The sequence below is a fragment of the Hyla sarda genome, chromosome 5 (assembly GCF_029499605.1).
Source record: "Hyla sarda isolate aHylSar1 chromosome 5, aHylSar1.hap1, whole genome shotgun sequence".
NCBI lineage: Eukaryota > Metazoa > Chordata > Amphibia > Anura > Hylidae > Hyla > Hyla sarda.
In genome coordinates this window covers 133370683-133392036 of record NC_079193.1, presented here as the reverse complement: position 1 = coordinate 133392036, position 21354 = coordinate 133370683, and the positions used below count along the sequence as shown (strand labels likewise).

General features: G+C 43.0%; 1 protein-coding gene across 2 annotated transcripts in view; it reads right to left on the bottom strand.

Annotated features, from left to right (window-relative positions):
- TERT (telomerase reverse transcriptase) overlaps window positions 1-21354 on the bottom strand; it is a 146289-nt gene that overhangs the window by 105461 nt on the left and 19474 nt on the right. For both annotated transcript variants that reach the window (XM_056520288.1, XM_056520289.1), the window contains exons 3-4: window positions 3568-3763; window positions 1625-1808 (exon numbers count right to left, since the gene is read on the bottom strand). In XM_056520288.1, coding sequence (XP_056376263.1) covers window positions 1625-1808; window positions 3568-3763 — 380 coding nt within the window. The remainder of the gene's footprint in view (window positions 1-1624; window positions 1809-3567; window positions 3764-21354) is intronic.

The window sequence follows — 21354 nt, the reverse complement described above, 5'->3', positions numbered from 1 at the left end:
CCCGGAGCATCGTTACATTATGGCTCCGCCCCCTTGTGACATCACTGCCCGCCCCCTCAATACAAGTCTATGGGAGGTGGACGTGGCGGCCATTACGCCCCCTCCCAAAGACTTGCAATAAGGGGGCGGGCTGTGACGTCACAAGAGGGCTGAGCCGTGACGTCACAAGGGGGAGGAGCAGTGACATCACGATGCTCCAGCCCCTGTATCGCTGGTCATTACGCACAGAGCGAGTGTGCTCTGGGCAGTAATGATAGTGGGGTGCCGAAGCGGAGATCCCGGGGTTCCCCAGCAGCGGGACCCCAGTGATCTGACATCTTATCCCCTATCCTTTGGATAGGTGATAAAATGTCTAGGGGTGGCGTACCCCTTTAAACAAGACACAAAGTGGGACATTGTGTCCAGGGTACTTCCACATGTTCAACATGGGGCTGAGGAGGCAGGAAAAATCCTGTGAAGGACTACCAACAGCCAATACCTATGTGACGTATTGGCAGGGAACAGTGAAGCCCTAACTCACCCACAGCCGCTGTCCCTACCTATTGCCTATCTGCCCTAAGTGACGGATCGACAACCACGATGACAAACCCTCCCTGCTAAGTGCTGGGGCAGCGTTGTCAAAATAATAAAATACAAAAACAGTAGGAGTAAGGAAACAGCTGGAGACAAAAAAAAATAACAGAGATACACTAAGACACCCAAACTGTCAAATCAATGTCAGTCTAGCCGAGCTCGGTACCAGGAGATAGTGGAGTACAGGAACACAGAGCAAGAGAAGAGTCATAGGAAAAGCCAAAGATCAATATCCAGAAGACAATACTGGTTACTCAAATTAAGTTCTTTCACTGGTGAGGACTAGAAGCACATTGCAGGTTTAAATAGCCATCTACACAGGTGTGATCTCAGCATGGTCATAGTTACACGCATTTCTTTTCACTTTTCTCCTATTATTGCTGTGTTTTTTCTGCATTTGGTGGTGTACTTTCCCGGCTATGTTAACGGAGTATTCTTTTAGAATTATTTTGCACAGTCCTGTATATACTAATAAACTTAAGTGTCTATTATACAAGATGACTATTGGCCAAACCAGCCGATTACTGCCCAGAATAAAACACTTCGTTATCAGCTGTCAAAGCAGCAAATGATCATTTGTTGGCTGAACGCAAGATAGTGGGACCATTAATTGCTGGTCGGCCACAAAACTCGTTATGTAAAAAGGCAATATGGTGCGGACAATGAGGCGAAGGACTGAATGAACAATCGAGATATGGTTTGCCTGGCCCTGAATTGACAATGATCCGAACAAGTCCCGATCTAATAGACTGTATCGGGCATAGATCTGCACATCTAAAAGCACCCTTATAAAAATGATGGCCATTACTTTAGCTGTATAAATTTATATATATTTATATGCCAATAAATACAAACACTTTTGAGCGCTTTCATCATATTCAAAAAATTTTTAAAGCACATTAAAAGGTGCTTCTAAGTCTTGTTTTGTTGGTTGTTGATCAATGACATTCCTTGTATTGGATCTTAGATAATGTAAAGTTACTATTTACAAGTTGTGACGGGAGCGCCAATTGATTTCCCACATCTAGCATAAACACACCAAATAATTTACCTTTCTTTGCTTCATTACTTTACTTTGTTTTGCTCCAGGATTACACATTTTCGCAATTGGACGCAATCCATTTGTTTTCGGTATGAATCGTAACCTTGAGAGCAGAGGGATGTTCTTTTGTTGCTGCAAAGTCTCTATTTCTTCAGTTGACAATAAACGTAACTTTAAATTTGTCTTATATTTCCTTAAAAAATACAAGACATAAGAGGTTAATGCCGAAAGACCTCAAAGCTGCAGTAAAGACATAACAAGTAGCTCCTTAGACTTTAAAGAGTATCTGTCACCAAATAAAACTTTTTAATATAGTGTTCCTAGTGTAATTACACACTTTCCCATTCACTTGCTTTGAAAACTAACATAAATGTTTAAAATGTAATCTAAAAAATGGCCACTAGGTGGCTCTGTTCTGTTCCCTGCCACAATTAATAGAGTGAGTTCGGTCTCCTCCCGGCCTGGCAGGAGTCCGAACTCAGGAAGTGTTTCTCTGCACTGAGCTTGATTGTCAGCTGAACAGAAAGTGAAAGCTCCAAAATATTCTCACAGAAAGCTGCACAGACTGATAGCTGAAGGAGAGCCTCACTGAAATCTGCATAGACTGAAACATACACAGAGCTTGAGGTCTTCTAATCATCACAATGCTGCAACAATGTGAGAACAGAAGAAGTTGTCCCCCAGCAGGCTTCAGTGATGTAATGCCTTCTGGGAAACGCCCACTTTATCCTGCTGGGAAATTGAACTATGCGAGCAAGAAGAAAGGTAAGATGCACAGCTTTTTAAAAGGGGGGTGTTAGGGGTAGTTAGGGAGCATAGCCTGTTGTAATTGAGAACCGTTTATTTGGTGACAGGTACTTTAAATGCCCTAATACTGCAAAATGAACCTCAGGTTGTAAAATAGATATACAATGATTTTTTTTTTTTTTTATAAATGTGTACTGTGTTCACATAATCTAACTCATACATAAAATATACACTCAGGCAAGTAAGCCTTTCATATTTCCTAAAAATAGACAAACACAAGATTGTGATAGTGATTCCCAAACACTCACAGGTATAGCACCTTCATGTAACTATATAGCAAACAGGAACCTTTATATATTGAAAAAAAATATATTACTACAAGTTGAGGCTCGTAATCCAAGAAGAAGTTTACATACAATATGAACTAAAAATCAATCACCTCTATACAAATTCAAAGTGAGAACTAAAAACACTTTCAGGCAAAAACCTTATCAAAAAAAAAAAATCTGGATAACTATGGAAAAGGAAAAGTCACCTACTATGACAAACACTCCCTGCTTCCTTACTTTCACCAATTTTATGCAGTACCTTATTATCCCAATTGTTTTTACTCTGGTTTTGCATCCAAATAGTATCACGTGCATCAAATTTTGCAACCATAAAATCAAATAAAACATGACCAACTCTCTCATCCGAAAAGGGGCATGACAACTAGGAAAGGTGGGGGGGGGCCTGCCGAGAAAACTGGCATAACCGCCAAGAATTTCAGCTCTAGAAAACCTGAAGGCTCAAAGCAGTTGTAAAAAAAGCAAAACCTTGGAAAAAGCACCAAATTATGAAATATCATAGGAATATACCTGTAGGGGAAAAAATCCACAAAGAAAACAACACTCCACTCTTAGGAAATCACCCCCCATTAAGAAGCTATTTAGAAGGAATTCCCCATATATTAATATAAAAGGGAACTGCAGCTATAGACAACTTATAAAGTATCTGATCGCAGCGGGTCCGACTGCCGGGACCCCCTGCGATATCCCATAAAGGGACTTGGCACTGAGGTCGACAGACACAGCCTCCTCCATTCAGCTCTATGGGAGAAGCGGGGATGCACATCCGCCTCTCAAATAGATCTACACAGAGGGGGGGCGTTAGGGCTGCATTAAATGCCATTTTCACTGTATTAAATGTCATTTTCACACTCCTACCGTATTCCATTCTTCTCAAGTTGTCCCCAGATGCTCTTTCTATAAAAGAACAGTCTGTTTTTCTGAAAACTGGTTTCTGTGATATAATAAAAGGCTTTTAATAACTGTATAACATAAGTATCCATCAGCCAAAACAGGAATTTAAAAAGTATTTTTTCTCTCAGCAAGTGCTCTGATGCTGGAACAAAGTGAATACCTAGAAGTATACAAAAGAAAAATTAAGAAGTTCTACCAGTAGAAACTGTTTTTTTTTTTTTTTTTTTTTTTTTTGCAGGACCAAATTGTACTTTGTAAATACATCCATATGCAAATGTACTGTGAAACAGAAAAAAAAATATTTGTAAGCTGAAATGTCTGAGGGATTTTGTCTTTATGCCACTCAAATAAAGATGTTATATTTATTTGGAAGATCAGCATGATTACAACAATATTGAATTTATATCATTTGTAATTTACTACGGTTATATGGATATCCAGATTCTAATCCCTATAACCTCTTCATCTACAAAGATGTTTGAGCGCCCTGACCTGTAGTTTTTACCGATACCATTTTGGTGTTGAGATGTTTTAAGCAAACAAAAATCACAATCACCATCACCGCCTGGCACTGGAGCATCATACAAGTGCATCCCAAATAGTGAAAATGTTGCATTCAGGCTTCATAAAATATTTTTCTTTATTATTACGTTATTAAAGCACCAAAATGCTGATGTTTCAAGTTGGGAATGAAGAATCTTGATGTGTTTCGAGGTTGCCATCTTAACCCCTTAAGGACCAGGCCATTTTACACCTTAGGACCAGAGCGTTTTTTGAACATCTGACCACTGTCACATGCTTTTACCTATCATTCTGATTCAGAGATAGTTTTTTCGTGACATATTCTACTTTATGTTATTGGTAAAATTTTGTCGATACTTGCATTGTTTCTTAGTGAAAAATTCCAAAATTTGATGAAAAAATTAAAAATTTTGCATTTTTCTAACTTTGAAGCTCTCTGCTTGTAAGGAAAATGGATATTCCAAATAATTTTTTTTTTATTCACATACTCAATATGTCCACTTTATGTTTGCATCATAAAATTTACGAGTTTTTACTTTTGGAAGACACCAGAGGGCTTCAAAGTTCAGCAGCAATTTTCCAAAATCACAATTTTTCATGGACCAGTTCAGGTTTGAAGTGGATTTGAAGGGTCTTCATCTTAGAAATACCCCATAAATGACCCCATTATAAAAACTGCACCCCTCAAAGTATTCAAAATGACATTCAGTGAGCGTTTTAACCCTTTAGGTGTTTCACAGGAATAGCAGAAAAGTGAAGGAGAAAATTCACAATCTTCATTTTTTACACTTGCATGTTCTTGTAGACCCAATTTTTGAATTTTTACAAGGGGTAAAAGGAGAAAATGTATACTTATATTTGTAGCCCAATTTCTCTCGAGTAAGCACATACCTCATATGTCTATGTAAATTGTTCGGTGGGCGCAGTAGAGGGCTCAGAAGCGAAGGAGCGACGAGGGGATTTTGGAGAGTAAGTTTTTCTGAAATGGTTTTTGGGGGGCATGTTGCATTTAGGAAGCCCCTATGGTGCCAGAACAGGAAAAAATACCCACATGGCATACCATTTTGGAAACTAGACCCCTTGAGGAACGTAACAAGGAATAAAGTGAGCCTTAATACCCCACAGGTGTTTCATGACTTTTGCATATGTAAAAAAATGTTAAAAAAATTTCACTAAAATGTGTGTTTCCCCCCAAATTTCACATTTATGCAAGGGTTAATAGCAGAAAATACCCCCCAAAATTTGTAACCCCATCTCTTCTGAGTATGGAGGTACCCCATAAGTTGACCTGAAGTGCACTACGGGCGAACTACAATGCTCAGAAGAGAAGGAGTGATATTTGGCTTTTTGAGAGCAAATTTTGCTCGGGGGCATGTCGCATTTAGGAAGCCCCTATGGTGCCAGGACAGCAAAAAATACCCACATGGCATACCATTTTGGAAACTAGACCCCTTGAGGAACGTAACAAGGAATAAAGTGAGCCTTAATAGCCCACAGGGGTTTCACGACTTTTGCATAAGTAAAAAAAACAAAAAACATTTCACTAAAATGTGTGTTTCCCCCCCCAAATTGCACATTTTTGCAAGGGTTAGTAGCAGAAAATACCCCCTAAAATTTGTAACCCCATCTCTTCTGAGTATGGAGGTACCCCATAAGTTGACCTGAAGCGCACTATGGGCGAACTACAATGCTCAGAAGAGAAGGAGTCATATTTGGCTTTTTGAGAGCAAAGTTTGCTCGGGGGGCATGTCGCATTTAGGAAGCCCCTATGGTGCCAGGACAGCAAAATAACCCCCACATGGCATACCATTTTGGAAACTAGACCCCTTGAGGAACGTAACAAGGGGTACAGTGAGCATTTACCCCCCAGTGGTGTGTCAGATCTTTGGAACAGTGGGCTGTACAACATTTTTAATTTGCACAGCCCACTGTTCCAAAGATCTGTCAGACACCAGTGGGGTGTAAATTCTCACTGCACCCCTCATTACATTCCGTGAGGGGTGTAGTTTCCGAAATGGGGTCGCATGTGGGGTTTTGTTTTTTTTGCGTTTGTCAAAACCGCTGTAACAATCAGCCACCCCTGTGCAAATCACCTCAAATATACATGGTGCACTCTCCCTTCTGGGCCTTGTGCGCCCCCAGAGCACTTTGCGCCCACATATGGGGTATCTCCGTACTCGGGAGGAACTGCATTACAAATTTTGGGGGGCGTTTTTCCCTTTTACCTCTTGTCAAAATGAACAGTATGGGGAAACACCAGCATGTTAGTGTAAAAAAAATTTTTTTTTACACTAACATGCTGGTGTAGACCCCCAACTTCCCCTTTTCATAAGGGGTGAAAGGAGAAAAAGCCCCCCAAAATTTGTTAGGCAATTTCTCCCGAGTACGGCGATACCCCATACGTGTCCCAAAACTGTTGCCTTGAAATACGACAGGGCTCCAAAGTGAGAGCGCCATGCGCATTTGAGGCCTGAATTAGGGATTTGCATAGGGGTGGACATAGGGGTATTCTACGCCAGTGATTCCCAAACAGGGTGCCTCCAGCTGTTGCAAAACTCCCAGCATGCTTGGACAGTCAACGGCTGTCCGGCAATACTGGGAGTTGTTGTTTTGCTACAGCTGGAGGCTCCATTTTGGAAACAGTGGCGTACCAGATGCTTTTATTTTTATTGGGGAGGGGGGTCTGTGTAGGGGTATGTGTATATGTAGTGTTTTTTATTTTATTTTGTGGTAGTGTAGTGTAGTGTTTTTAGGGTACAGTCACACGGGCGGGGGATTACAGCGAGTTTGAGCTGCGCGCAAAATTTCCTGCATTGCAAACTTGCAGCCTGATACTCACTGTAAGCCCCTGCCCATGTGAATGTATCCTGTACATTCACAGGGGGGAGGGGGGGGGGGACCTCCAGCTGTTGCAAAACCACAACTCCCAGCATGAACAGTCCATCAGTGCATGCTGGTAGTTATAGTTTTGCAACAGCTGGAGGCACACGGGTTGGGAAACACTGAGTTAGGAAACAGACAATGTTTCCCAACCAGTGTGCCTCCAGATGTTGCAAAACCACAACTCCCAAACATTCTCAGGCATGCTGGGAGTAGTTCGGCAACATCTTTAGAGCCAGATGTTGACGAACTACAACTCCCAGCATGCTTGGAGTTGTAGTTTTGCAACATCTGGAGGACTACAGTTTGCAGACCACTAATACAGTGGTTCCCAATCTGTGCCCTTCCAGATGTTGCAAAACTACAACTCCCAGTATGCCCTTACTGTCCAGGCATGCTGGGAGTTGTAGTTCTGCAACATCTGAAGGGCCAGATGTTACAGAACTACAACTCCCAGCATGCCTGGACAGTAAGGGCATGCTGAGGATGTGTAGTTTTGCAACATCTGGAAGGGCACAGTGGTCTCCAAACTGTGGACCTCCAGATGTTGCAAAACTGCAACTCCCAGCATGCCCAGATGCCAAGGGCTGTCTGGGCATGCTGGGAGTTGTAGTTTACAGGGTCCCATTACAGCAATGCATGTCGCTTTACGGCGACGTGCTTTGCTGTAAAGGGCCCGACCGCGGCTGAAGATCAACTCACCTGTCGCCGCCGCCGCTGTCTTCATCGCCGGGATCAGGGTCTTCAGTGACGAGGTAAGTACCGGGGCAGGTCCCCAGCACTCCCCCGTCGCGTCCTGCAGTCTTCCTCCCCTCCTCTCCGGACTTCAAGGGGCCGGGCAGGGCGGGAGGAAGTAACCGCCCCCCTCCCCCTGCGATTGGTCGGTTAGTTAACCGACGGATCGCAGGGGATCGGGGGAGGTGGCAGGCTTGCCACCTCGCTCCTAGGCTCCAGCATGGTCCTGGCTGTCTGTGACAGCCGGGATCATGCAAAATTACCGGGCGGTCGGGTCCCAGAGACCCGATCAGCCCGGTATCGCCGCAGATCGCAAGGGTGATTTCCCTTGCGATTTGCGGCCCCCTACATGGCCCCCCTCGGCGTTTGCCCTGGATGCCTGCTGAAGGATTTCAGCAGGCATCCAGTTCCGATCTCTGCCCGAACGTCATTGGTCCTTAAAGCCCAGGGTGCCATGACGTTCCACAACGTCATTGGTCCTTAAGAGGTTAATCATAAACTTGAACTAAGAGGGCATCCACGAAATCAAGCTGCTCTTTTCTCTGCTTAAAGGGGTACTCCGGCGCTAAGACATCTTATGACATCTTTATGACATTCACTATGCGGGCTCAATAACATTTTAACCCCTTGAGGACCGGGACATTTTTTTTATTTTTGTTTTTTCCTTCTCCCCTTCTAAAAATCATACGTGGATGTGGAAGATAAAAAGGACTCGCGGTGGCGCTGCCTTGGAAGTCGAGGAATCAGATTAGGATGCAGTGGGTATTCTTAAGCAGCATGTATTTTATTCATACATACATACATAGCAAAACGCGATTCAAGGGTATATTCCCTCTTTATCAATTGCATACAGTGACCAAACAAAGGGTTAATATACACAGGGGTGAATGGCGCCAAAAAATATCTGGCGTGGCTTGTGGAAAAAGTGGGAGGTAACAGCTGTCATAGGAAGAATACGGCAGTAATTCATGAGAACATATCATAACCAAACTGTGTTTTATACATGTGAGAGGATGATAAATATTAAACAGAAGGGCTTTAAACTCTTAGATTTTGATGTTCACCGCGTAGACATGTGTATAAAGGCATGCGGGGGTTTGTAGTTCCCGCAGTAAGGTTAACATCAGGGGGCGACCAATGAGAGCAGTGGAGAATGGGTTACATCAGAAGGTCACGTGTGGTGGGCGCGACCAATGACGGGAGTGGGGAGGTGTCGCCGGCGTGGTACGGCATACTTTCCGTGGCATACGTGAAGTTCATTCATCCCATTGGTTGTTTCAATGGCCAATGGGAGAGTACTTCTGTGATAGCGTGTGAGCCAATCACTGGGCTGCCTACTTCGTATAGAAGGGAATAGGGAAAAAACATTATGCAATATAGTGTATTACAGGCGGTATTTTAAAAATGTCAGAGACCAATCAGCTAGGCGCCTGTTGATGACAAATCAGCCATCAACAGACATATCACTGAAGCGCCTACTTTCTATTGAACGTTATAGGAAGGAAACAGAGCGGAGTGAATTCTCCTAGGTAATACAATAGTTCATCGGAGTTCTTAGAGTCGGCTGCGGGTGGACCGATCAGTAGAATGCCTGTGTCCTGGTGAGGGAAGATGGTATGGGGGAGGCAGCGAAGTGGTAACAGTGGGCAATTAAAGGCTGAATAGCTGGATGGGAGACAGGTTCTGGTACGTAGTGGTCCCTGGGCTATATTGTATGTTCTATGTATTCATTGAAACCCAGCGGGGTCAGTGTTTTAAGTTTGAAAATCCAATAATTTTCTCGACGGCAGAGTTGGGTAAATCTCCTATTGCTGGAGGGTGGTATGTGTTCTATTGGTAATACTGAGAAGCTTGAAAAATCGCAGTTGTGTTTAGTGGAAGCGTGTCTCGACACGCTGTGGAGCTGATATCCATTTTGTGTGTTTGAACGATGTTTGTTGATTCTGGAACTCAGCATTTGTGTGGTCCTCTCTACGTATTGTATGCCGCACGGGCATTCGAGCAGGTAAATTATGTATGTGGATTTGCATGTCATCAGGCTCTTGATTTTGTGGCTTTCCCCGGTGGTTTTAGAGGTGAACTCCCTGCACCAATTCTTTATGTTATTGCAGCATTTGCAATTTTTTGTACAGCACCTGAAAGATCTGACTAATTCTGAAAGCATGCCTGAACCACAAAAATAACTCCTCCTGGATGCCATAAAATTCACCCTAGAACACAACTTCTTTCAATTCAACAATCACATTTACCGCCAGCACTGTGGGACAGCGATGGGGCCCAAAATTCGCACCCAGTTTCGCAAATCTGTTTATGGGGGCCTTCGAGGAAGAAATCCTGTACCCCCATCCACTATTTCATCACTACATTACTTACCAGAGATATATAGATGACATCTTCATCGTATGGGACGGCAGCACAGATGAACTCAGTTCATTCATTTCCACCCTGAACAGTAATAACTGGAAGGTCCACTTCACCCACAACCACTTTTCCAATGATGGAGAATTTTTGGACGTAATAGTCTCTCACAATCCGGGAAAAAAAAAACACTACCAAAACTTTCTTCAAGAGCGTTGATGGAAACAGCTATCTTGATTTCACCAGTTGTCACTACAAAAAATGGACTCAAAATATACCTTTTGGACAATACAAAAGAATACGCCGGAATTGTACTAACAATACAGATTTTCACTCACAAAGCAAAATACTAGACCAAAGATTTAAGGCAAAAGGACCAGAAAACCTGTCTAATACCCAAAAACATTGCGGATAAGGATCAAAAAGACACATCAATGTCACGGTTATCGAACTTCATCACCACCTTCTCCACCGACCACAGCAAAATCAAACAAATCCTACAGTCTCACTGGAACATCCTCCTAATGGATCCCTTCCTCAAAACAATCACTACCAACACGCCCCCAGGTCACCTTCAGGAAAAATAAATCACTAAAGAACATACTGGCCCCCAGCAGGCTGAAAACTAAAAACAAGAAAACCGCATTTACCACAGAAGAATTAGTCGGATCTTACAGGTGCTGTACAAAAAATTGCAAATGCTGCAATAACATAAAGAATTGGTGCAGGGAGTTCACCTCTAAAACCACCGGGGAAAGCCACAAAATCAAGAGCCTGATGACATGCAAATCCACATACATAATTTACCTGCTCGAATGCCCGTGCGGCATACAATATGTAGGGAGGACCACACAAATGCTGAGTTCCAGAATCAACAAACATCGTTCAAACACAAAAAATGGATATCAGCTCCACAGCGTGTCGAGACACGCTTCCACTAAACACAACTGTGATTTTTCAAACTTCTCAGTATTACCAATAGAACACATACCACCCTCCAGCAATAGGAGATTTACCCAACTCTGCCGTCGAGAAAATTAGTGGATTTTCAAACTTAAAACACTGACCCCGCTGGGTTTCAATGAATACATAGAACATACGATATAGCCCAGGGACTACTACGTACCAGAACCTGTCTTCCATCCAGCTATTCAGCCTTTAATTGCCCACTGTTACCATTTCCCCCATACCATCTTCCCTCACCAGGACACAGGCATTCTACTGATCGGTCCACCCACAGCCGACTCCAAGAACTCTAATTCACTCCGCTCTTTGTGTAAAAAAAACCTCCGCTGTTTCCTTCCTATAATGTTCAATAGAAAGTAGGCGCTTCAGTGATTGGCCGATTTGCCATCAGCAGGCGCCTAGCTGATTGGTCTCTGACATTTTTAAAATACCGCCTGTAATACACTATATTGCATAATGTTTTTTTCCCTATTCCCTTCTATACGAAGTAGGCAGCCCAGTGATTGGCTCACACGCCATCACGGAAGTACTCTCCCAATGGCCGTTTAAACAACCAATGGGATGAATGAACTTCACGTATGCCACGGAAAGTATGCCGTACCACGCCGGCGACACCTCCCCACTCCCGTCATTGGTCACGACCACCACACGTGACCTGATATAACCCATTCTCCACTGCTCTCATTAGTCGCCCCCTGATGTTAACCTTACAGCGGGAACTACAAACCCCTGCATGCCTTTATACACATGTCTACATGGTGAACATCAAAATCTAAGAGTTTAAAGCCCTTCTGTTGAATATTTATCATCCTCTCACATGTATAAAACACAGTTTGGTTATGATATGTTCTCATGAATTACTGCCCTATTCTTCCTATGACAGCTGTTACCTCCCACTTTTTCCACAAGCCACGCCAGATGTTTTTTGGCGCCATCCACCCCTGTGTATATTAACCCTTTGTTTGGTCACTGTATGCAATTGATAAAGAGGGAATATACCCTTGAAACGCATTTTGCTATGTATGTTTTAATGTATGAATAAAATACATGCTGCTTAAGAATACCTACTGCATCTGAATCTGATTCCTCGACTTCCAAGGCAACGCCACCGAGAGTCCTTTTTATCTTCCACATCCACGTTTGCATTTACCGACCCCGTAGAAGAGCCCGGTCGACTCTGCAGACTGCAGCCGAGGACCTCCTGTTCGCTACCCTTATGCCAAAGGGTTACATGCACAAAACAAAAACATACCTAAGGTGAGCTTAATACTGAGGGCACCTGGGACTCTCATAACACATGAATTACGCAAGGCGCTGCCCTCCATTTTTTCCTCTTATTTCCTTAAAAAAATCATAACGCTTTCAATTTTCCACCTACAGACCCATATGAGGGCTTGCTTTTTGCACCATCAATTTTAATTTGTAATGACATCAACCATTTCAGGGCAAAACTGGAAAAAAAAATGCAATTTTGTAAATTTTGAAGGCTTTCAATTCCACGCAGTGCACTTTTCATTAAAAATGACACCTTATGTTTATTCTGTAGGTATATACAATGAAAATGATTCCCAAGCTCAAACTCCCAGCGCAAAACTCACTGTAAACCTCCGCCCGTGTGAATGAACCCTAAAAACAGTACACTACACAAAATAAAAAGTAAAACACTACATATACACACCCTTACATAGTCCCCCTCCCCCCCCCCCCCAATAAAAAACACGTCTTGTATGGCACTGTTTCCAAAATGGAGCCTCCAGCTGTTGAAAAACAACAACTCCCAGTATTGTCTGACAGCCACTGACTGTCAAGGCTTGCTGGGAGTTTTGCAACAGCTGGAGGTACCCAGCTGTAGGGTATTTTGGTGGCGGATGCAAGTCCCTAAAATAGGCCTCAAATGAGCATGGCGCTCTCTCTCTATAATTTTTGTTTATTTTTTACACTAACATGCTGGTGTTCCCCCATACTTTAAATTTTCACAAGCGGTAAAAGGAAAAAAAGACCCCCAAAATTTGTAATGCAATTTGAGTATGGAAATACCCCATATGTGGGCGTAAAATGCTCTGCGGACGCACAACAAGGCTCAGGAGTGCGCACTATGTACATTTGTGGCCTAAATTGGTGATTTGCACAGGGGTGGCTGATTTTACAGCGGTTCTGACAAACGCAAAACAATAAATACCCACATGTTACCCCATTCTGGAAACTACACCCCTCCCGGAATGTAACAAGGATTATAGTGTGCCTTAACCCCAGGGTTTTTCCGTTTTTGCATTTTCGTTTTTTCCTCCATACCTTTAAAAAATAACTTTCAATTTTGCACCTAAAAATCCATATGATGGCTTATTTTTTGCGCCACCAATTCTACTTTGTAATAACGTCAGTCATTTTACCCAAAATCTACAGCGAAATGGAAAAAAATTCATTGTGAGACAAAATTGAAAAAAAAACAAAACGCAATTTTGTAAATTTTGGGGGCTTCCGTTTCTACACAGTACATTTTTCAGAAAAAAATGATACCTTCTCTTTATTCTGTAGGTCCATACAATTAAAATTATACCCTACTTATGTAGGTTTGATTTTGTCGTACTTCTGGGGAAAAAACTTAACTACATGCAGGAAAATGTATACATTTAAAATTGTCATCTTCTGACCACTATAACTTTTTATTGTTACGCATATGGGGCGGTATGAAGGCAAATTTTTTGCGCCGTGATCTGAAGTTTATAGTGGTACAATTTTTACATTGATAGGACTTATTGATATACTTATTTATGATATAAAAAGTGACCAAAAATGCACTACTTTGGAATTTTTTTGCACGTATGCCATTGACCGTGCGGTTTAATTAACGATATTTTTATAATTCTGACATTTCCGCACATGGCGATAACACATGTTTTTTTTTATTTACACAGTTTTTTTTTTAAATGGGAAAAGGGGGGTGATTCAAACTTTTATTAGGGAATGATCTTTATTCACTTTTTTTTTGCAATGTTATAGCTCCCATAGGGACCTATAACACTGCACCCACTGATCTTTTACATTGATCAGTGGTTTCTCATAAGAAACCACTGATCGATGATTCTGCCTGCTTGACTGCTCATGCCTGGATCTCAGGCACTGAGCAGTCAGCCGGCGATCGGACAGCGAGGAGGCAGGTAGGGATCCTCCAGCTGTCTTGTAAGCTGTTCGGGATGCCGCCGCGGCGATCCCAAAAAGGCTCCCTGAGCTAACCAGCAGTGATTTAGTTTCATTTTAGACGCGGTGTTCAACTTTGAACGCCGCGTCTAATCGGTTAATAGCGCGCGGCACCGCGATCAATGCCGCGCGCTATTAGCCAAGGGTCCGGGCCATTGTTAGAGGCCGGGCCCGACCCGCTATGACGCGGGGCCACGCCATGGCCCTGTGTTATAGAACGGGAGCGGACTCAGGACGTACAGGTATGCCCTGTGTCCTTAACAGGTTAAAGGGGTTATCCAGGAAAAACCTTTTCTTTATATATATATATATATATCTCAACTGGCTCCAGAAAGTTAAACAGATTTGTAAATTACTTCTATTAAAAAATCTTAATCCTTTCAGTACTTATGAGCTTCTGAAGTTAAGGTTGTTCTTTTCTGTCTAAGTGCTCTCTGATGACAGGTGTCTCGGGAACCGCCCAGTTTAAAAGGGGTTTGCTATGGGGATTTGCTTCTAAACTGGGCGGCTCCCGAGAAACGTGTCATCAGAGAGCACTTAGAAAAGAACAACCTTAACTTCAGAAGCTCATAAGTACTGAAAGGATTAATATTTTTTAATAGAAGTAATTTACAAATCTGTTTAACTTTCTGGAGCCAGTTGATATAAAAAAATAAAAGTTTTATCCTGGATAACCCCTTTAACACCCCACAGGTATTTGACAAATTTTCGTTAAAGTTGGATGTGAAAATGAAACCAAAAAGGTTTTCACTAAAATGCTCATGTTGCCCTACATTTTTCATTTTCACAAGGGAGAATAGGAAAAAAAGCCCGGCCAGCGTTGGTCCGAATGTGCTGAACATCAGGGGTGTAAAGTAATCCTGAGCTATATAGGGTAACACCTAGTGGACAGGTTTACAAACGTAAAAAAAAAACATAAAACATGATTTTTTTTTTAAATAAAATATATTAGAAACTTTTTTTTTAGTACATTTATTTTTTATGAGAGTACCCATTTAACCCCTTAAGGACCAAGGGCGTACCTGCTCTCCTGATATAACGCGGGGTTACACAGTAACCCCGCATCATATCACAACGGGCCCGGCGTCATAGTGAAGCCGGGACCTGCCTCTAATAGCGCGCAGCACCATTAACAGTTTTGCCGCGCGCTCAGAGCCGAGCCGCGCGGCTAAAAGTGAAAGTGGCCGGATCGTTCAGTCGGGCTGTTCGGGATAGCCGCGGCTAATCGCGGCATCCCGAACAGCTGACAGGACAGCGGGAGGGCCCCTTCCTGCCTCCTCCCTGTCCGATCGCCGAATGACTGCTCAGTGCCTGAGATCCAGGCCTGAGCAGTCATGCGGCAGAATCGTTGATCACTGGTTTCTTATGAGAAACCAGTGATCAATGATGAAGATCAGTGTGTGCAGTGTTATAGGTCCCTATGGGACCTATAACACTGCAAAGAAAAAGTGGGAAAAAAAAGTTAATAAAGATCATTTAACTCCTCCCCTATTAAAAGTTTGAATCACCCCCCTTTTCCAATAAAAAAAAAATACAGTGTAAATAAAAATAAACATATATAGTATCACCGCGTGCGGAAATGTCCAAATTATAAAAATATATAATTAATGAAACCGCTCGGTCAATGGCGTGCGCGCAAAAAAATTCCAAAGTCCAAAATAGTGCATTTTTGGTCACTTTTTATATCATTTAAAAATGAATAAAAAGCGATCAATAAGTCCTATCAATGCAAAAATGGTACCGTTAAAAACTTCAGATCACGGCGCAAAAAATGAGCCCTCATACACGGAAGAATAAATAAGTTATAGGGGTCAGAAGATGACAATTTTAAACGTATTAATTTTCCTGCATGTAGTTATGATTTTTTCCAGAAGTCCGACAAAATCAAACCTATATAAGTAGGGTATCATTTTAATCGTATGGACCTACAGAATAAAGATATGGTGTCATTTTAACCGAAAAATTTACTACGTAGAAACGGAAGCCCCCAAAAGTTACAAAACAGCGTGTTTTTTTCAATTTTGTCGCACAATGATTTTTTTTTTCCGTTTCACCGTAGATTTTTGGGCAAAATGACTGACGTCATTACAAAGTAGAATTGGTGGCGCAAAAAATAAGCCATCATATGGATTTTTAGGTGCAAAATTGAAAGAGTTATGATTTTTTAAAGGCAAGGAGCCAAAAACGAAAATGCAAAAACAGAAAAAACCCCGGTCCTTAAGGGGTTAAGGTTCACTGTACTCTTTGTTATGTTCCTTGAGGCATGTAGTTTCCAAAATAGTATGCCATGTGGGTTTTATTTTTTGCTGTTCTGGCACCATCTTGGCTTACTACATGCGACATGCCCCCAAAATACTTCTGAGCATTGTAGTGCGCCCGTAGTGCACTTGACGTCCACACATGGGGTATTTCCATACTCCGAAGAGATGGGATTACAAATTTGGGGGGGCATTTTCTCCTTTAACCCCTTGTAAAAATTTGGGGGGAAACCAGCATTTTAGTGAAAAAAAAAATGTAAATTTACACATCAGACTTTAACAAAAAATCGTCTAACACCTGTGAGGTGTTAAGGCTCACTGTACCCCTTGTTACGTTCCTTGAGGGGTGTAGTTTCCAAAATAGTATTCCGTGTTGTTCTTTTTTTTGCTGTTCTTTCTAAATGTGACATGCCTCTCTAAAACCATTTCAGAAAAACTCACTCTCCAAAATCTCATTGTTGCTCCTTCCCTTCTGAGCCCTTTACTGCGCCCACCGAACACTTTACATACACATATGAGGTATTTCTTTACATACACATGAGGTATTGGGTTACAAATTTTGGGGGGCTTTTTCTCCTGTCTCTACAAAAACATGAGAGTCGGGATCGACCGCTTATCGGTTTGGCCGATATTATCTGGCGATAATCACGATTTTGGGCATTATCGCTATCGGCAATTACCTTGCCGATAAGCCGATAATGCCCCGCCCCGCCCCCACGGCCACCCCCAACCCGCCGCACCGCACCGCCCCGGCCCCATTGCCTCCCCCATCCCCGGTTTTATTATTACCTGTTCCTGGGGCCCATGCTACTTCTGGCTCCTGCTGCGTCCTGCCTTACGCTGTGCGCAATGACGAGTAACGTGACGTGCGCGACGTGACGTCACAGTCAGTGCGCGCAGTGACAGCTCAGGAGGACGCCACCAGAGCCAGATGTAGAGGGGGGTGCGGCGCGACGGTAGGGGGGCGCGGAGCGGTGCAGGGGTGGCGGTGATAGGACTCAGGACCCCCGGACAGGCAGGGGGAGAGTAGCGGGTGGCGGCGGCGGTCTATGGCAGTGCAAAAGCCACTGCAGTGCATTGATTTAAAGCGCCCGCTTTAGATCAATGATCTGCAGCGGTGTCGCGGGGGGGATAAATAGCCGATAACTTATACCGGAATATCGGTATAAGTTATCGGCTATCGGTCCTAACAAACCAATATCGGTCAATTCCTACATGAGAGTAAAAAATTAAGATTTAGAATTTTCTCCTTCACTTTGCTGCTATTCCTGTGAAACACCTAAAGGGTTTACACACTTTCTGAATGTCATTTTGAATACTTTGAGGTGTGCAGTTTTTATAATGGGGTAATTTATGCGGTATTTCTAATATGAAGGCCCCTCAAATCCACTTAAACTGTAAAAACATGTCAACTTTATGTTGAAAATATAAAAGTAGATATATTGTATATGTGAATCAATATAATGTATTTGTTATGTCTATTTTCCTTATAAGCAGATAGCTGCAAAGTAAAAAAAAAATGCAAAATTTTCTATTGAATTTTTCACCAAGAAGTGATGCAAGTATTGACAAAAATTTACTACTGACGTAAAGTAGAATATGTCACGAAAAAACAATTCTCGGAATCAGAATGAAAAGTAAAAGCATCCCAGAGTTATTAATGCTGTGATTGATTGCTGTGGGAAAAAACAGACAATTAGCGTTTAAGGCTGATTGTAAAATCTCACACTATAACTTTGAGGGAAAGTTCCAGAATACATTGTCATTTATTCACATAAACCTCTGCTTAATCTGGGCAAAGTAGTTATGTGGATGGTCCTGAGGTATTGCCAGCTCTCTCTATATGTACACTTATACACCGATAGTTGTCCATCATTGAGCAGAACTGACCACATGACTATATAGCCCAGAATGAGCAGTGGCTTGAATAAATGACAAGGAAACTTTTCCACAAAACTATATTTCCATCTGCTTAGCTCCACCTGCTCTATAACATGATGTCTGCAGATTGGACTGCATCTTCACAGTGACAGATTTCCTTTGCTCCCTGCTATAAGCAGATGACCATACAGTCATGGCCATATATGTTGGCACCCCTGAAATTTTTCTAGAAAATTAAGTATTTCTCACAGAAAAGGATTGTAGTAACACATTTTTTGCTATACACGTTTATTCCCTTTGTGTGTATTGGAACTAAACCAAGAAAAGGAGGAAAAAAAGCAAATTGGACATAATGTCACACCAAACTCCAAAAATGGTCTGGACAAAATTATTGGCACCCTTTCAAAATTGTGGATAAATAAGATTGTTTCAAGTGTGATGCTCCTTTAAACTCACCTGGGGCAAGTAACAGGTGTGGGCAATATAAAAATCACACCTGAAAGCAGATACAAAAGGAGAGAAGTTCACTTAGTCTTTGCACTGTGTGTCTGTTTGTGCCACACTAAGCATGAACAATATCAACAACCTAAAGATTACAAGTCCATCTCCAGAGATCTAGCTTAGCCTTTGTACACAGTGCGCAACATTATCAAGAAATTTGCAACCCCTGGCACTGTAGCTAATCTCCCTGGGATGGACGGAAAAGAAAAATTGATGAAAGGTGTCAATGCAGGATAGCCCGGATGGTGGATAAGCAGCCCCAAACAAGTTCCAAAGATATTCAAGCTGTCCTGCAGGCTCAGGGACCATCAGTGTTAGTGCAAACTATCAGTCGACATTTAAATGAAATGAAACGCTATGGCAGGAGACCCAGGAGGACCCCACTGCTGACACAGAGACAAAAAAACAAGACTACATTTTGCCAAAATGAACTTGAGTAAGCCAAAATCCTTCTAGGAAAACGTCTTGTGGACAGATGAGACCAAGATAGAGCTTTTTGGTAAAGCACATCATTCTGCTGTTTACTGAAAACGGAATGAGGCCTACAAAGAAAAGAACAATACCTACAGTGAAATATGGTGGAGGTTCAATGATGTTTTGGGGTAGTTTTTGCTTCCTCTGGCACTGGGTGCCTTGAATGTGTGCAAGGCATCAGGAAATGTACAGTTCAGTGTCAGAAAGCTGGGTTTGTATCCGGGATCTTGGGTCTTCCAGCAGAACAATAACCACAAACATATGACAAAGAGCACTTCGAAATTGGTGCCAACAAAGCGCTGGAAAGTTCTGAAGTGGCCAGCAATGAGTCCAGATCTAAATCCCATTGAACACCGGTGGAGAGATCTTAAAATTGCCCTTCCAAGAGACCCTGGAGGAGTTTGCAAAGGAAGAGTGGTCCAACATTCTGGCTGAGAGGTGTAAGAAGCTTATTGATGGCTATAGGAAGTAGGGATCGACCAATATTTTTTTAGGGCCGATACCGATAATCGGTGGAGGTTAGGGCCGATAGCCGATAACTTATACCGATATTCCAGTATAAGTTATCGGCTATTTATCCCCCCGCGACACCGCTGCAGATCATTGATTTAAAGCGGGCGCTTTAAATCAAAGCACTGCAGTGGATTTTGCGTTGCCACCCGCTTCTCTCCCCCTGCCTGTCCGGGGGTCCTGAGACCTATCACCGCCTCCGCTCCCCCCGCCGCGCCTAGGGGTGCCTCCAGCTGTTGCAAAACTACTACTCCCAGCATGCCCGGACAGGCATGCTGGAAGTTGTAGTTTTGCAACAGCTGGAGGGCCTACTGTAGGTATAGTATATTATACCGACCCCTGTCCATCCCAGAACCCTGACTCACCTTCCCAGTTGCTGCAGGGACCGTCCGGGGAGGGTGGTCCGGGCCATCCATCCTTCCTGTAGTGTCCGGCGGCATTCCAGGTGGAGGGTGAACCGGTCCGGGCTGTCCTTCTCTGGGGGTCTTCTTCTCCACTCCGGGCAGGCTCCAGCCTAGTAACACTGCATAGACGCCGCTGCGCAGCGACGCACCTGACGTCACGGCGTAGCGGCGTCTATGCAGCGTACTAGGCCGGAACCTGCCCGGAGTGGAGAAGAGGACCCCCGGAGAAGGACAGCCCGGACCGGTTCACCCTCCACCCGGAATGCCGCCGGACATTACAGGAAGGATGGACCACCCCCATTACGGGTAAGTTTAATTTTTTTTATTGACTCGGAGGGTGGGGGAGGGGCCCAAATGGTATAGCGGTATGGGCAATAATCCATACCGTGGGAGGAAAAAAAAAACGGTATCCGGCTCATACCGGTATACCGCCCAGCACTACGGTGGGGGTGTGACGCGGTGCGGCGGCGGTCGCGGGGCATTATCGGCAAGGTAATTGCCGATACCGATAATGCCCAAAATCGTGATTATCGCCCGATAATATCGGCCATACCGATAATCGGTCGATCCCTAATAGGAAGCAACTGATTTCAGTTTTTTTTTCCAAAGGGTGTGCAACCAAATATTAAGTTAAGGGTGCCAATAATTTTGTCCAGACCATTTTTGGAGTTTAGTGTGACATTATTTCCAATTTGCCTTTTTCCTCCTTTTTTGGTTTAGTTGCAATACACACAAAGGGTATAAACATGTGTATAGAAAAGTAATGTGTTACTGCAATCCTTTTCTGTGAGAAATACTTAATTTTCTTGATAAATTTCAGGGGTGCCAACATTTATGGCCATGACTGCATGTCTTTATACTGCGCATATATGCCAGTCTCTATCTAGATTTAGAGAGGCCTGTGGATCATGTAGCAGAGCAATTCAATGTCAAGAAGGGCTTGGTTAGTAATGATTTAGATTATGTACAGGACTCCTGAATGTCAAAGAGAAGACCCATATGTTTTACTTAGAATATGGCATAGGATTTTTTTTTTTACTTTGTTTTCTAAGATCTATAATGTG